The 15,416-nt window shown below is 29.2% G+C and overlaps 1 protein-coding gene across 1 annotated transcript; it reads right to left on the bottom strand.

The window, feature by feature from the left end:
* Positions 1-13,519, bottom strand: NRT1.7 (nitrate transporter 1.7). The gene is made up of 4 exons (XM_082871336.1): positions 13,292-13,519; positions 11,903-12,120; positions 5,567-6,174; positions 1-1,213 (listed from the first exon to the last, which is right to left on the bottom strand). The coding sequence occupies exons 1-4, from the start codon at positions 13,491-13,493 to the stop codon at positions 331-333; spliced, it is 1,911 nt and encodes a 636-aa protein (XP_082727462.1). The 5' UTR covers positions 13,494-13,519; the 3' UTR covers positions 1-330.
* Between the last annotated feature and the right edge of the window lie 1,897 nt (positions 13,520-15,416).

The following is a 15,416-nucleotide window of genomic DNA, read 5'->3' as shown; positions in this document are numbered from 1 at the left end:
TTTGGCCGATATCAAGTGGGTCTATATGTTAAATCAAGACATTTAATTTACGTACAATATTGACATGACGTTATCCAATATTCCAACGGGAATCTTCAATTTAAACACCTAAATATGAGAGAAGCTGAATTTTTATTAGACCAGGGATCTGTTTTTCTCTTAAAGTTTTTTAAAGTGGTATATTGTGTGGTTGAGATTTAATGTTAAAAAATTGATGTGACTTATCATTAAATCTCAATCACACAATACACCACTCCAAAAAATTTTAAGAAAAAAAAACTCTAGAGCATCATTGCTCTTCTTATTATACATAGATTTGTCAAAGTGACTTCATTGTTTAATGGCATCAAGCTCAACATCATGGTGGGGTTTCCCTTTCTCCTCCATGTTTTGAACACTTCTCTTGTAATTGTACCGACGAGCAACGATCAAGAAGTAAACCAAGTTCAAAACCCCCAATATCGCTATTAGGTAGTAAAAATAATCAATCTTGCCAGCATTAACATCGTTGGCCAACCAGTCCGGCCGACCATGTCCTCCAGTGGTTCCGTGCACGACGGTGATCAACAAGCTACTAAAGTAGTTCGCCCCGGCGGCAGTGCAGAAGAAGAGAGCATTGGCAACACTACTCATGTTCTCTGGAAATTCCTTGTAGTAAAACTCAATTTGCCCTATAATGTTAAATGCCTCAGCAAATCCCATCAAGCACAATTGTGGGGCCAGCCACATGACTGATATCGGAGCGATGCCGTCGGCCCGCCCGTGCGAGATGGCCGAGGCCCGTCTTACCCGCTCTACCAACCCGGCAACAACCATTGCCAAAATGGAGAATACAATGCCAATTCCGATCCTTTGGAGGAGCGTGATTCCGCTTTCGATACGGGTGATTTTTCGAAGGGCGGGTACGAGAATCCGATCATAGAACGGGACCCAGAGTCCAATAGTGATCATAGAAATGACACCGAGGGTTCCCGGAGGGATTTGAAAGTGGGGCCCTAGGTGACGATCTGTTTTTAGGGCTTGGGACATGGTGAATGTTCCTTGTTGTGCCATGGCGATAAAGCAAATGATACCGGATGCCCATATTGGGATTACTTTTAGTAGGCATTTGACTTCTTCGATCTGTTGGATGCTACAAAGTCGCCATGGATTTGAACGAGAACCGTCAGGGTTTACTTCACCGTCCAATTCTATGGCAGCTTTGTTCAAAAACCTGTATGAATGAACCAGTAAAATATTCATGAACATTAGTAGGCAAAACACATGTAAATGAGCCATATAATTCAATTAATGATGAAATTGGAGTCCATCAAGACAAAGCAAGGCTTGAATTAATTATTTTCATATTTATAATTAATTCTCCTACCCCGTGAAAAAAAAAATTAAATTAAATTAAAAATTGGCAAGGTAATAAAAACAATGCTATGTTTCGAGAAAAAAAAAAATACATTAATGTAACAACAACATTAATGTACAAATTTCAGGTTAATATTGAATATTAGGTTAAGATAAAGATAGTGGGCCCTTCGAAAAATGATAATAATAGATTAAAAAATAAAAAAAAGAAACTATTGATTTCTTAATAATCAAATACTTTTAATTTATTTAAATTATTTTTATATTATAAGTTGTACATAAAAATTGCATCTCTAACCGAGACTACCAAAATAAATAAGAAAAAGACAATAAACAATTCTTACAAATTGCACAAAATAGAACTACTCTTTACGCCAATAGTGATAAAAAAATCGGTGATACTACATGTATCAATTGGTATATCAATTAGTATATCAACATATGTTATTATATTATTATTTTAAAATTATTATCCTACTCAATATACAAATTATAAATATTCAAAATTTTTAAAATTATATCATATATTAATATACAAATTGAAACATATACTATTATTTTTAAAAAATAGAACCTTATCACTTAGTCTTTCAATTATTTGAGTTTTTTTTTTTTTCTGGACATTAGTTAGGATCATTAAGAAAAATATTTGGTGGCCACAATATTCGTGGCTTAAATGGCTCGAATTGACCAAAACGACGTTGTTTTGTGACCAAAACAACGTCGTTTTGTGTCCAAAACAACGTCGTTTTGATCAATTCGAGCCATTCGAACCTGAAAAATTCGGACCCTCTATCATTGCTGGATCATTAAATAGCATATGGTACTACAATAGTATACATCCATTTCAACAGTGGGGCCAAAGAGGATATGTGTAATAAAAAATCATTTAAGATAGTCCCCCCCACAACCTGAACACCCCAACCCCTCCCAAGTTATACACTAATTGGCTAACAACAATGCTACAGGGCCCGAATTCCTCCGCCCCGAATGCCCCTAAACCACGAAACGACGTCGTTTCGTGGTTTTAATTTTTTTTTTTTTTTTTTCCAGCAGAAGAAGGAGACGAAGACGGAGAGGGGGAGGGGGAGACGAAGACGGAGGAGGGGGAGGGGGAGGGGGAGGAGGGGGACTGGAGGGGGCCTAAAAAATGGGCTGGAGGCGGAGGCGGGGGGCGCGGCGATCGGCGATGGCAGAGGCGGCGATCGGCGATGGCTGAGGCGACGAGCAGAGGCATGGCGAGCAGAGGCATGGCGGAGGCGACGGAGGCGGAGGCGCGGCGATCGGCGACGGATCGGAGACGGCGGCGACCCCTCTCCCTCTCCCTCTTTCTCTCCCTCTCCCTCTCTCTCTTCCTCCGCTTCCTCTGCGTCGAAAATGGCAGAAAAAAAAAAAAAAAAATTCGAGCCACATTCGAGCCAAGCCATTTCGGGCCCTCAATCATTTTTCATTGGCTAAACGATAAAGTATTGATGACCCACTTGCTACAATGTTTTTGGTGACATTTCCAAGAAACTATAAGGAGTGGCCAGGAAAACTTAAGTCTGTGTGGACAGTGAACCGCTACCTAAGCAATCTGGTAGATCAATCATTCAGGTTTGACGCGGAGAAAAAATTTAAAAATAATATTTAAAATTTTGAATTTGAATTATTTAATAGGTTATTACTGGTCATTAATTTCATAAATTTAGTAATTAGTTGAAATGTACACAAATTAGTGTTAGTAATAGTTGAATTGTATGCAATTTGACTCGAATACTCGATTATTCAAAAAAAAAAAAAAAAAATTGATATAGGGTCACTACAAGAAAAATCACCTTTGGCGACTAAATTAAAAGTCTATTTTTAGTCGTTAAAAGTTGAATTTTTAGTTTCCCCAACTAAAATTTTTAATCACCGCTTTTGTCACGAATACATGATCGCCAGAGGTATTGGCGACTAAAACTTTTTTAGTCGGCAAAAAATAGGACTTTAGCGACCAAAGTTTTAGTCGCCAATAGTGATTTACACTTTTAAAAATCATACATTTAGCGACTAATTCTTTAGTTGCCAATACTCACTGAATCGCCGACTAAACCGTTTAGTTGCCAAAATAAAGACTTTTGGTGACTAATAATTTTAGTCGCCAAAGGTGCTTCTGTGAAAAAAAAAAAAACCAACTTTTTTACTTTTTCTAAGACTTGAACCACCGACCTGTCCCAGGTTCTAAACCTTTAACAACACACTCCCTCCACTATGCCACTATAACACCACATGAATATATACGCAATATATATTATTTATATAGTATATTGACCCGTATTAATATAAAACTATATATATAAATATAATTATTTTTATTCAATATAATTTATGTAAAAAATAAATTATTTACTAAAAAAAATTGAGGCCACTTTTGGCGACTAAATCCATTATTTAGTCACCAATTCTGTAATTTTGGGCTACTAATTATTTTTTAGTCGCTAAAAAAATAAGTTCCGCCTAAAAATAAACAGTTTTGGCGACTAAACCTGTTTTTAGTTGCCAAAAACGTCCCCTTTTGGCTACTAAACTGAATTTCAGTCGCCAATTGCCTGTTTTTAGCTACTAAATTCTTTTTAGTAGCCAAAGCGCTTCACTTTCAGCGACTAAACTATTTTTAGTCGCCAAAACACGTATAATCAGTGACCAAACTGTTTTTTAGTCGCCAAAACCTATACTTTTGGCTACTAAATTATTTTAGTCGTCAAAAATCGTCACTTTTGGCTACTAAAAAACCTTTAGTCGGTAAATCCCATATAATCGGCGACTAAATTGATTTTTAGTCACCAATAACTATACATTTGGCTACTAAATTATTTTAGTCGCTAAAAGTCTTCACTTTTGGCTACTAATTCCATTTTAGTTGCCGAAAATGGCACTTTCAGCGACGAAAATAATTTTTTTAGTCACCATTTCTGCATTTTCTTGTAGTGGGTCTTAGGCCCCGTTTGTTTTAAGAGGTAGAATGGATGGGGTTGATAGTGAGGGGATTAAATAAAATTGTGATTGTTTTGATGATAGTTATTAGTGTAGGAATTGTGAAATTATTTTTATATAAAATAATAAAACAAATATAAAAATATAAAAAATTAAACATTAATATTTATAAAAAAATTTCCAATATATAAAAAATAAAAAAATTTCTAATCCCCTCACTATTTTTCTAATACCATCTCCCTAACCTCCATCTATGTCACCTCCACCATTCTAATTCCCTCCCCAACTCTACAAATAAACACAACACTAAATAACACTTCCACCATCGTAATCCCCTTCCATCTACATAACCCAAAATAAACAGGCCCTTATAATAGTATCAATAATGTTATGTATTTGAAATTTAAAATGCATGAATGAAATTTAAATTTTCATAAATTTAAAATTTAAATTTTTTAAAGCTATTTTGTCTTACTATATGATGTATTTGTATTGTGCAAATTATACTTGTCCTATAATTTGTATTTAGTGTCAATTCATATTGTATCAATTTTATATTTTTATTTCTTAAATTGTGTCAATTTATTCGAATTGATAAAATCTATTAAAAATTCAAAACAAATCAACAATGAAAGGTCAATTCAAGATGATTTCAATTGGAAGTCAACCCTCCAATTATTTTGAAGACAACAATTTCACGGGCCAATTTTTTAAAGAGGTATTATTAATTGAATTAAATTAACACAATGTAAAAAATTGAAAGATAAAATTAATTCAACTAAAACTAAAAGAGAAATTTAATACCAGCGACAAGTTACACAAACTGACTAGTGTTATTTGTATTTTATATTGGTATTTATATTTTCTTAATAAAACTGAGACTCATAATCATAGGATATAATTATTATTATTATTATTATTATTATTATTATTATTATTATTATTTCATTTTTTTTTGAGGAAACATAATCATAAGATATGTCGAATTAGATTTTACTGTTACGAAAAGGTTTGAAAAACGGAAAATTATTCAATACTCCCGGAGCACCACGTGTCCATACTCCAAACCAATCATCAATCAGTTAGACCCATGTTGTCCCCCATCTCCAACATAAATCGTGGGCCCTTGTATCTCTCCACCAATCAAAATATTATGGAGCACCACGTGTCCATACTCCGAGAGTACTGAATAACCACCCTTGAAAAACATACACAAGACGAGACTCAGTATTGCACGAGTGATAAATATTACCTGAACTGATTGGTGAGTGGAAGCTTCCTCACTATGGTGCCTTTCAATGGTGGGTCATAGAGAACCACCCCACCACCACCACCACCACCATCAACCTCCCCCTCCCCCTCCCCGTCCTCTGCCGGAAGTTTAAGCTTCCGCTTCTTATACGCCGCCATGAGCCCCTGAGCGATGCCAGAGAACACGCTTCCCTCCGGTTTCACGTACACGTAAAACCTCGTCCCAACAAAGAACAACACAATCGAACCCACCATACACAAAGTTGGTATTCCAAATCCTAGTACCCAGCTAACATTGTTTTGTATGTAAACCACCACAGTGAGAGCCACAATCAAGACAAGTGTGAATGTGGTGTAGTACCAGTTGAAGAAGCTGTTGATTCCTTTCCTTCCTTCTTCGGTGGTCGGATCGAACTGGTCAGCGCCGAAGGGGAGGCTGCAGGGTCTGATTCCACCGGAGCCGACGGAGAGGAAGCCCAGAGCGGTGAAGAGGATACAGAGCTGGGAGGTGGAGGGAGGGCTACATTGGTGGAGTTGCAGTTGGTGTGGGGTGCAAGGAGCAGGGTGGAGTTTAGGCATCCATGCAATTAGGGTTAGGGTTACCATTCCCTGTCAATTCAGAAAGTATTCAGCATTTTTAGAATAAATTATATAGTTTTTAGTCTAGACATTATAGTTTTGAAAAAATATGTGATGTGCGAACAAAAGAGCAAAGGATAGATTATGTAGATGCGAGTAACAATAATATGAGAGCTTGTACTTTCTAAATCTTTCTTAATGCATTTCATTTTTTTATACTTTTAAACTCATCAAAGATTCATGCACATATTTTTTTTTTGATTGACAAATATTAGTTATTAGATTAACACCTGTAGGAGAAGATCTTTCCACCCTTAACAAAGTATCAAAGTATTTGTATTCCCTTAATTCAACCCTCCCAAAGAGAAATTGAACCCATAATCTCTTTAGAATTAAGTCCTAAAGAAGGCATGGTGGCCAATTAAACTAGGCCTAGTTGATTAAAGATTCATACTCATTTGATTGGTGTTTTAATTAAGAAATTATAAGATATCACATCATTTTATATAAATATTTTGTTTATATATTGCTATATGAAACATTGTATTAAAAGAACCTAATAATTTTTCTTGCAAATCAACAGCAATCAAGATAGATCATACGATTTGTGTTGTAATTTTGGCTTTGTTCATTAGAAAGCAAGAAAAGTAATGTCCAGATTTTCGGTTGACTGAATAAAATGGGAAAAATGACATTCAATGATTTTTTTTTTAGATTGACAATGACATTTAATGATTTAATAAACCTTTTGATGCGGTTGTCAAAAACGAGAGATTATAGAATGTTTTTGGATATTACTCAATCAATTATTATTTAATATATTTTTTAAAATTTTACAATTATTTAATATAATATTTCATTTATTTATTTTTTTCACTCATTATAATATTATAAAATATCACATATTTGTACTGCAAAATTACTGGATAATTACCCATCAAAAACTAATTTAAAAACAAGTGAATCCAACAAAAGATAAAGCGTAACAAGATAAAGCCCAAGTGGGTATGTGAAAACTAAAATTAGAAGGCATATATTTTGTTAACAAAAAAATAAAAAAGGCCATAAATATATTTTTTAAAAGACAAAACTACCCTTTTTTTTCTAATTCTTTCTATTTTAACCTTATATACTTTTTATAATGGAGTTTGTTTTTATTTTATTTTTTTTTATTTCATAAAGGTAAATGTCTTTATTTTTAAATAATATTTCATGGATTTTTTTAAAAATTTAAATGCCCTCTATTTTCAATCATAATTAAATTATATAGTTTGAGAAAAATAAATATAAAATTAAAAAAATAAAAGGCATATATTTTTTATATTTGTTTTAAAAATAAAGAACATACAAAAAATTTTAAAAAGCTCGAAAATTATGTTTTTATTTTTCTTATACCATATTATTTTTTTTAAAAAAAATAAAGGCATTTACTTTTATGATAAAAAACAAAGTTTAAAAAAAAAAGGTTAAAATAGAAGGAATCCTTGGAGGAAAAAAAAAGGGGGGGTAGTTTATCTCTTGCAAACTACATTTATGGCCTTTACTATTTTCCATGATAGTGGTGTTAGTTAAAGTGTATTAAATACATCCTTAACAAAACCCGTAGTAAATTGAAGCTTTGTAGTATCATTTTTCTCTCCTAAATATGATTAATTAAGACTATGTTTAAATTATAAATTTAAATAGAAATTTGAAAAGAAAAATATGAGTGAAATGTGAATAAAATATAGTTACATTTCACGTATTTTTTTTTTCTTTTGGATAAATTATAAATAGACCACCTTAGATTTTCTTAAAATGCAAATTGCCCCATGTAATTTGAAAAATTACAAATACCCCTTGTCAAAAATTTTTATTTAACAAAATTAACTAAAAAAAGAAAATTTCTAACTGCTATCATTTACAATTATAAAATTACTTGAATTATTAATTGAATTTATTAATAAAAGAGGTCATATGTTATAAAATTAGAAATTTTAAGAGATGATATGTAATTTTCAGAATCACATGGGACAATTCATATTTTAAGCAAATCTTAGGGGGTGTTTGTAATTTATCCTTTTCTTTTTTTATTTTTTGAATTTCTACCTAAATCTATTATCCAAATACAACCTAAAACTTATTTGGTTGTGTTTTCATTTTTTTATTTTTAGTTTCAATAAAACATAAAAAAGTTTCTTTTCTGATTTTTTAATTTTTTTTAACACCAATAGGTTATTTTTTACAAAAAATAAAAACAATATGAAAATAGTAGATGTTTTCAAAGAAATTATTACTTTAAGCTTCTCCTAGAACTAAGGGGCCGTTTGGTGTTTGTCTTTTTTGTTGTTGTGATTTTTTAGTTTTTTTTTTACCACTTTAAAAACTAAAAGAACTAGAGCATTTGAAAAGTTACAAAACAAATTATTTTTTATGAACGAAAAGTTAATATGACATTAGATTTTTTTGACAAATGACTAATTGTTTATTTACTTTTTGACTTTTTAAATATCTTAACTAAAAATTAGCCTTTTTTTGGATACCCTCAACACTCTTTAAAAGATCTTTTGTACCCCAAATTATTATTTTCTTACATTTTATACATTTTTAACCATATAATATGATAAATTATTTGAGAGCGCATTGAATACAGAATATAAATTTTCAGTTGTTGAATCCCTTGGGAATTGCAAACCCGAGTTTGGTTCCTTTATTTCTTTTAGTTGGGAGTTGGATGGGAGTCCCTTAACAACCAAACAAACACATAAATAAAAGTAATCATATCTCCCCGAACTTTCTATTTTTTACTCTTTGTTTTTTTATTTTTTTTGGGGGGTTTAAATCATTCAATCATTTGAGGAAAATATTATAATAAGTAACGATGTCAACGAATTTTCTCATTGGTAGTGTACAATTTTGATAGAAAAATCGAATAATATTTTAAAAGTAACATTAGGAACTTACATTTTAAATTCATTTATAATAATATAATAAAGAAGATATACCTTATATTATTGATTGTAAAATTAAGGAAGAATTGACACCTATTATATTACTTTAGTGTTGGTCAAATTGTAAAAGTTTTTTTTTTTTTTTTTTTTTTTTTTTGTAGGTCTTAAATATTTTTCATATTTTAATCCAATTAATTAGAATAATAATATCCACAATTCACTTTTTTGCTTTTTCACACTCTCTGGATTTATTTTTTTTTAAAAAATGATTTTTTAATTAAAACATGAGATAAAAAAATTAGTAATATGTTTGGGATAATTTTTTAATATTTCATAAAAAAATGTATAAAAAGTATAAAATAAAGGAAATCTTTGGCTTTGTTATATAATTTTTAGGAAAAATTACAAATACACTCCTTGAAATTTGTTTAAAATACGAATTACCCTTTGTGGTTTAAAAAATTACAATTACCTCCCTGTCAGAAATTTTTTATTTAACAAAATTAATCAAAAAAGTGAAATTTCTAACTGTTTACCTATACAATAATAAAATTATCTTAATTAGTAATTGAAATTTTTTTAACATTATTGAAAACTGTTAATTAACTTGATGATTTATTAATAAAAAGACCTATTTGTTATAAAATTAAAAATCTTAGAAGACATAATGTAATTTCTAGAACTACCGAAGTAATTTATAATTTAAGTAAATCTTAGAGAATGTGTTTGTAATTTATCAGAATTTCTAATTTTTTGACTTTCTAGCCATTTTTTAACTTTTGAACTACTATTGTAACGTTCCAAATTTACCCTCTAAATGAGGAGAAATTGACACATACATCCATATTATTATCTGATTATGTGCTTAAGCAATTATGTTTTGTGATTTAAAAGAAGGTGATAACCATTTGGATAAGATATGATAATTATATCCACCCAAAAAAAAAAAAAAAGATATGATATATGACGTGATAAAATAAAAGTAATAAAAAAAAAAGAGTAAGAGAGATGTGATGACTCATTTTTTTAGTTTAAAAGTTAAAAAATTATTAAAAAATAAAAAATTCAATAATTTAAACCAAAAAATAAAAAAAAACTGTACTTTTTGCATATATTTTCATAAAAAATTAAAATCATTCTAAACATATTAATTTTTTTTATCTCATATTTTAACAAAAAAAATTCAAAAAATTACTAAAATAAAACTTTTCACAAAATAAAAAATGAAAATCAATTATATCTTATTTGACTAATTATAAATGGTGGTTTATCAACATAATTTGTAAATAGTCATTTTCATGATCATCATTAATAAGGGTAAATCCACTATCCCAAAATGCCGTGGTTGTTTGCCTCCAGTCTCAACCTTTAAAGTTTTAAATATCAATATGTGGTGTTTTGAAAAGTTGGTAAAAAATTAATTTTTTAATTTATTTTTATCTTTTTATGAGTAAAAAATGTGAGAAGTGATGTGATTTAAAATTGATAAAAAATTAAAAATTGACTTTTTTTTAGCTTCCCAAAAGACCACTATGTGTGAATTTTTTAGATAGGAATCAATAGGTATGAGTTGATATGTATGGAAAATTTTATTATATTTTTTAAAATAAAAAATTTTTGTCAAAATTTATGAAAACCAAAAATAATAATATATAAACATAATTTGTCACAACTTTATACAAAATTATAAAACAAGAAGAAAAAAATTGTGATCCCTTCACTTCTAATAAAAATACCAAAAATGCTTGGAACCCCCAAAGTTAGAGATTCCCATGACCCCCAAAATGATTTTTTTTTTTCTTGACTAATTACAAGTGAGTAGGTATTGTGGAGATTGTGTTTTTTAAAGAAAATTATAGCATTGTTGTAAAAGAAAAATAATTGATAGTTCGAATTTATATGATACGAATGACTCGAATATATTAAAACGATATTGTTTTGAGGCATTTAAATTATTCGAACCATAAAAATTTAAACTATCAAACATTATTAGGGTCCGTTTGGGAAGGGCTTTTCGGACTTTTTTGGCTATTTTAGCTACAAAATACAAAATAGATTATTTTAGCCACAAAAAATAAAATATCACATCCAACCCATAATCATTACACTCTTTTCTCACAAAAAAAATCAAAAAAGTCAAAAAGCCAAAAAACTCTTCCCAAACCAAGCTTTTTAACCCAGGCTAAAATAACTAAAAAATCAAAAAACCAACCCACTTCCCAAACGAAGGCTTAGTTGTAAAAATACTCACCGTCATAATTTCATAAAGGGTTATTTCACTGACTTCCCTTCACGGTTTGAGGAAAATGTAAATTTTTTTATAATTTTAACATGAATATTATTATATGCATTAATTAATATATTAATTAGTGTATTAATAGATAATGTAACATAATTTTAAGAATTATAAGTATTTATAATTTGTATAATAGGTGAGATCGATAATAATGACATAGCACTAATTGGTATACTAATGAGTACATTAATTAGTGTATGTAACACCACCGTTTTAACATGATTATAATATGATCATATTAATTTTCTTGTTAGTAAAGTTAAATGGATAAAAATTAATGCGGATGCTATGAAAATATAAAAATAAATAAAATAAAATATATATTTTAATAAAAAGTATAAAAATATTATTATTTTTTTATTGATATAACTAACAAATTACATATAAAATGATATTTTAATTTAATTATATTAAAATTATAAAATTTATTATATTTTCTCTAAATTTTTAAGCCCGCCTAAATTTTTTATTTAAATTTTTTTTTTTCTAAAAGGAACAAGAATAAATATTACTGGATTGATCTATGACGTACCAGAAGAGAAGCAAAGGAGGAAAAACCAATGGTCCAGAAGCGGCCAATGTAGGCATCAGAAACGAAAGCACCGATCAAGGGTGCAAAGTTGGTAATACCCATCCATATGCTGAGGATGTTCGCAGCAGATGCCTGCTCCAAGTGGAACTGATTGAGCAAGTAAATCATAAAGTTCGCCAGCAAACCAATCGACCCCAACCTCTCGAACGTTTCGTTTCCTGCAAACATCCACCTCTCAATTGTCAGTTTTTTTTTTTTATTATTTTTTTAAAACTAATAGCTCCATGTGCTTTTCCACTTTTTTTTACTTTTATTATTATGTACTTGCCTATTCCACAACAGTAAAATTAAATTTTTATAGTATATTAAATTTATTATTTTATTTTTTAATTTAATAATAATTTAATGAATCTCATTATTTATGTATATTTTTAATATTGTGCAGACAATTAAACTAAACACGTCATGGTAAGATGATAAAAAATATAAAATGCTATATGTCTTATATTTTAATACACCGTTGGTTCCTTGGCAAGTAATTGAGTGATATAAAACAATAAAAAAAATAAGTTATACATAACAATCTCCAAAATAACAATAATGAGAGATTATCTGATTGATGGTGGAAATTACGACTATTTTAGGTTTTAGTTATTTTATTATGTTAAAATAATTGTGTTTAAAAAGATAATTCATTTTTTTTTTATAATTAGATGTGATATTTATCAGAGAAAAATGAAATAATTATGATTTTAATGTGATAATTTATTTTATTAATTATTTTAATTTATTTTGTCTTCTAATGCTATTTTAATCCCAAAAAAGCCTATTGTCCAACACCTCCATTATGACGGTGGAGATTATTTGGTGGGAAGGTTTTAAATATCAATATATATATATATATATATATTAATGATACATGTAGAAGCCTACTTTTTGAATTCATTTTAAAACTCATTTGATTAGAAAATGATTTATATTGAGATTTTAAAATTTTAATATCAATATTTATTAATATATCAATTGATTGACGATACGGAAGATGATATGCATGAAGTGATTATTTTAATTAATTTTTATAAAAAAACATATGAAAAAGTGGAGAAATTAGTGTGATTGAGTGTTTTGATTTTAGCTATTTTAACGAAAAAGCTAACACCCAAATAGGCCTTAATATTTTTTCTATAAATAAACAACTTTCGTAAAAAAATAAATAAATCATGATGTAAATAAAATTATTCTAATAAATTACGTGTACTTGAATGAACATATTTTGAAAAAAATTAAAAAGAGTGATAATATTCATACCAACTTATGTATATGTTTTATATAATGATATAACTATACATATGTGTACATATATATATATATAGAGAGAGAGAGAGAGACCTAAGACGAAAGGCATGGACTTCCAGCCACCGGGCTGTCTTCTTGCTGTTTGGGTCTTTGAGGTTGGCAAAACAAGGCCTTGTTTGTCCGGCAATTCATTTTCACGGGACGGCGATCGAGGCGGTGAAGAGATGGGAAATGATTTGGTGCAGCAAGCTAACCAAGTACAGCTTTCTTGCTTCTTCTCACTCTGTACCTCCATTTTTCCTTATCTTGGGCTCATGGTATGTGTCTTGCTTCACTTATTTATAGACAGAGAGAGACAAAAGCTGATCAAGTGGCTGACGTAAAGTGGGTCGGTCGACCATAATATCGTAGTAGTAGAGCAAGGTGTTCTAAAGTTTTTTTTTTCTAAAGTTTCTTAAAGTGGTGCATTATGTTGTTGAGATTTAATGACAAGTCACATCAATTTTTCAACATTAAATCTCAACTGCACAATACACCACTTTAAGAAACTTTAGGAAAAAAATACTCTAAAGGATCCTTGGTGATAGCAGTAATGATAGATATTATGAAAAAATTTTCATAAAAATAACTATGAAAGTTGTGTAATTTTTAAATTATACTTAAAATAAAATATCACACACTAATTAAGATAATCTAAATATCATAAATATTTTATGATCATTTTCATAAAATCTTTTTTATAATCCCTAAATTTTTTCATATGGTAGATTGTAGACATACAATCCACTTGAATTGCAAATAATAATAATAACAAATAAATAAATAAATAATATATAAATTCACAATTTTAAATTTATTTTTTACATTTATATATAAGTGTGATGATTAATTAATAATTAAAAAATAAAAAAAGAAGATAATTACTTATATTTTAATTACTTGTTACACCATTTAATTTAAAAAATAAATATAATTTTTAAGTTTAAATAGCAAAGTTAAAATAAATATAAAAAAAACGTCCACAGAAAAATCACATGTTAGTGACAAGGGTGTGGGCCCAGGTACAATTTTTGGTCATCAATTCTTCATAAAATAGCCAAATGACAAATAAAAAAAAATTATAAACTTAGATCTGTTTTGGAAACTTTGCTAAAAGCTTAGTTTTTTTGATTTTTTAAATTTTTTTAGGTCATATTACCTTTTTATTTTTTATATATTTTTCAAAAAAAAAAAAAAAAGGGTCAAAAAACACAAAACAAGTCTTAAAGCATTTCTAATGAAGCTACTAAATGAGCTACCAAAATTATAATTTGACAAGAGTGAAGAAAAATCAGTCTCCAATGACATGTTATCCTCTTGTCAAATATAACAGATGTTATTTCTGTTGTTAAATTTGACAGAAAGTTTAGCATTTACCAAATATGCCACATCATCAAATATTAATAGAATTTTGTCTCCAAATCAATTGATCCTCTCATGGAAAACCTCCCAAAATCTTTGAGCCTCTGTTTGAGAAGAGATTTTTTGGGCTTTTTTGGATAAAATAGCCATAAAAAATAAAATAGGCTATTTTAGCCACAACAAACAAAAAATCACATCAAATCCATAATCATTATACTCTTCTCTCACAAAAAAGGTCCAAAAAGTCCTTCTCAAACCAAACTTTTTAGCTTAGACTAAAATAGTCAAAAAGCCAACTCACTTCTCAAACCAACCCTGAAGTGTCTTTTTTCCTATAAAGTTCACCGTTTTAAAAAAAATTTTAAAAAAAAATCGCTCTTCATTTGATTTCACAAATTCAGAAATTTCTGGAAGACCCTTTCACAAATTCATAAATTTCAATGAAGAACAAATCACAAATTTCATAAATTTCATCAGAATGATCAATCAACCAAATTCTCATGAATTTATATAAATTTCTGAAACAATCTGAAAGGAATTTTGTGATAACCACCTTCTCAATTAAGCAAATTAATTAAATTAATTATATGCCACTACAAGAAAAAACATCTTCGGAGACTAAATTTTTAGTCGCCAAAAGTCGACTTTTCACTTTCCCTGACTAAATATTTTAGTCGCCTGTTTTGTCGCAAATACATGGTCGCCGGTGGTATTGGCGACTAAAAATGTTTTAGTCGGCAAAAAATAGGTCTTCAGCGACCAAAGCTTTTGTCGCCAATAGTCAATTGCATTTTTGAAAATTATACATTTAGCGACT

Source organism: Camellia sinensis, chromosome 5 (assembly GCF_055761805.1).
Source record: "Camellia sinensis isolate YWXY chromosome 5, ASM5576180v1, whole genome shotgun sequence".
Classification (NCBI taxonomy): domain Eukaryota; kingdom Viridiplantae; phylum Streptophyta; class Magnoliopsida; order Ericales; family Theaceae; genus Camellia; species Camellia sinensis.
Note: the sequence above shows the minus strand (reverse complement) of the source record. Positions and strands in the feature narration are given on the sequence as shown.